Source organism: Amphimedon queenslandica, unplaced genomic scaffold (assembly GCF_000090795.2).
Source record: "Amphimedon queenslandica unplaced genomic scaffold, v1.1 AMPQUscaffold_10636, whole genome shotgun sequence".
Taxonomy (NCBI): domain Eukaryota; kingdom Metazoa; phylum Porifera; class Demospongiae; order Haplosclerida; family Niphatidae; genus Amphimedon; species Amphimedon queenslandica.
Window position 1 is genome coordinate 1 of NW_003549109.1, and position 2,729 is coordinate 2,729.

General features: G+C 33.5%; 1 protein-coding gene across 1 annotated transcript; it reads left to right on the forward strand.

Moving 5' to 3' along the window:
* Nucleotides 1-1,370: 1,370 nt before the first annotated feature.
* Nucleotides 1,371-2,069, forward strand: LOC105315366 (ATP-dependent DNA helicase RecQ-like). Its single transcript, XM_011409984.1, has one exon. The coding sequence runs from the start codon at nt 1,371-1,373 to the stop codon at nt 2,067-2,069; it is 699 nt and encodes a 232-aa protein (XP_011408286.1).
* Nucleotides 2,070-2,729: the final 660 nt, after the last annotated feature.

Consider the following 2,729-nt stretch of genomic DNA (forward strand, 5'->3'; position numbering starts at 1 on the left):
AAGATTGTATTTAGTGAATGTTAAGAGATGTTGAAGAGAGTAGCATATGAAGAGCTTACATGTACACAAAAACATAAATGAGGTTCTAAGGAAATTAACAAAAGAAATAAAATGTTGCCAAGGGATATGTATACAGGTATAGACAAACATCCTGAAGTATATTACAAGGTGTATTATGCTTAGAGAAAACTTTCGTTTTCTATATTTTTTATGATACGTGCATGTATGTACACTGTATACATGCACGATCTTGTTTTACATACAAAGCTTGAGCTGATTCCGATTAAAATATAAACATTTATGGCATGTGACAATTACCATTAAAATTTCACATGCAGTAGTCTATATTAACATGTACATTGCACACCACTTATTATCATCATTGCTTCAGTCAATACAATACAGCATTAGTAATCTCGTCTTCGTTTTGATCCATATTGAATGCTGCTATCTTTCTTGATGATATATTCGTTGTACTAAGAGAGACAGAAATAGATAATTAATTGTACATAGTGATATCGATCTTTAAAAACTTTTGGACACTGTCATGCTCTCTTCATTATCTGTAAAGTAATGGTGACATTCTCCTACACAATGAATGATACATCAAATTACTGACCAGAAAGACCGACACCCCATTCTCTCTCCCCCTCTCCCCTTTAATGTACATACATGTATGGTATGTACATTGCTTTGCTTGCTTAGGCTTGCCCAATTAATGTGTTACATTCGTCTAGTAAAAAATAATAACAGTGTTCATGCATACATTAATGTACATGCATAATATGCAGACATGTTACACTTGCTTACTGACACCAAGCCTGTGTTAGCATCAGATACAAAAAAAGAGGGATGACAGGAGACACAGATCAATGAACACAAATTTGAGAACGTACCTATTACATGTATTGGGAAACTGCGTGAACATACCTCATAACATTACCACATGCCAGCTTTAAGCAACAATTATTGTCATACTATTATAGTAAATAAACGTGATGAATCTTATGCACCTTATTCTATAATGGTACAAAGTTTTGTGATGAAGGCAATAACAATTATAATGGCATATAAGCAATTAATTTATCAGTGTGATTCAATCATTCAAAAAGCTCTAAATATCAAGACCCCCCAGCAGTAATACAAAATGAAAAGTGGTTCCAAATACCATAAACCCGCTACGTATCACCATGCATTTGCCAAAATTATACCAATAAAGATCAATCTACCTACCTGTATGATTGAACTGCCTATTGCATCATAAAATGGTAAGTTTTATCAGTCTTCATAATTATGCATTTCAAATCATTTTAAATTAGGGGATTTCCTTTCGAGAAGCATTCACTAGACTACAAGAGATTAGAAGTATTATGCCTACCAATGTTGGAGTGATGGCTTTAACAGCTACAGCATCACAACCTCTACGGCAACAGGTGGAGGCTACTTTAGGAATGAGAAATCCATTTACAATTATACGATCACCAGACAAATGTAACATTAGATTTAGTGTTGTTCAGGTAAAGGGATATAATGGTTATGATGTACCAAAAGTTTTTGATCTTTTATTGACCAAATTGAAGATGAAGTTGACACTCATGCCAAGGGTTATGATTTTCTGCAAAGCTAAAAGTGACTATATTTATATTTTAAAATGTTTTTGGGACCAATTTTTTGACATCCTACTGGTACTTCAGCAGATGTTATTGGAGTTCGACTTGTTGACATGTTTTACAAAGGTACTGATTTCTGATGTCAAAAGTACCATCATCGACAATTTCACAAAACAATCATGCTTAAGGATAGTAATATGTACTGATGCTTTTGGGATGGGTATAGACTATAAAAATGTGAGATGCATAATTCATTATCGTGTACCGAATGATATGGAGACATATGTCCCACAGATTGGAAGAGGAGGCAGGGAAGAAATTGATTCATATGTTGTAATGTTACATGTCAAGAGGTTGCTAGAAATTTGTGAAGGTAACATGTTGGATTACGTCAAAAATAAGTCACAATGCAGATGTGACATGCTTTTTCGTGAATTTGAAAAACTATGTTCCCTCTGATTAGAACAAAGGATGTCAATGTTGCGACATATGTACCAAGAAATGTGAATGCAATAACTGTTTTCCCACATTATCACTTGTCTATAACTTCATTCCTGTTTTGTTCAATCAATAGCATTTTACTTTTTGGAATTAAAATTGATTTATTATCATTATTCTTACTTACAGATAAAGTATTTTACTTGTTATGTTAAATGAATTTAGTTTTTATAGAGAAGAGTTGCTGTGCTATCCATTTATGAAATTTTTGATTGTAGCACAATGATGACACGATACTAATTTTTATAGATTTAAATGATTTATGTTCCCTATTTTGGGCATATGAGAATATGTTTGCTTCGACTTGCTCATTAATTATGATATGTTTATCTTTTTCCGAATCAGCCAGCGTATGTCGTCCAGATAGTTTGTTGATACAGGAATCACTATCAAATTGGTCCAAAAGACCATCCAGAATTTCTACACAGTGTCCAACACGCTCCAATGCCTTTTCTGAAAAGTTGCTTCCTAAAGTCTCTATTGCCTGCTTACATATTTTGTTGAGATGCTCTAAAAACAAATCACAGGGTACATTCCGTCCTTGTAATCCATGGATATTTATGCACCTAGACTAGATCAATTGCTGGGACTGCCTTTCATTTAAGTAGAAATGGAATTGAG

Coding starts and splice junctions, on each gene's coding strand:
- LOC105315366 (XM_011409984.1), top strand. CDS start 1,371: ATGCCTACCAATGTTGGAGTGATGGCTTTAACAGCTACAGCATCACAA.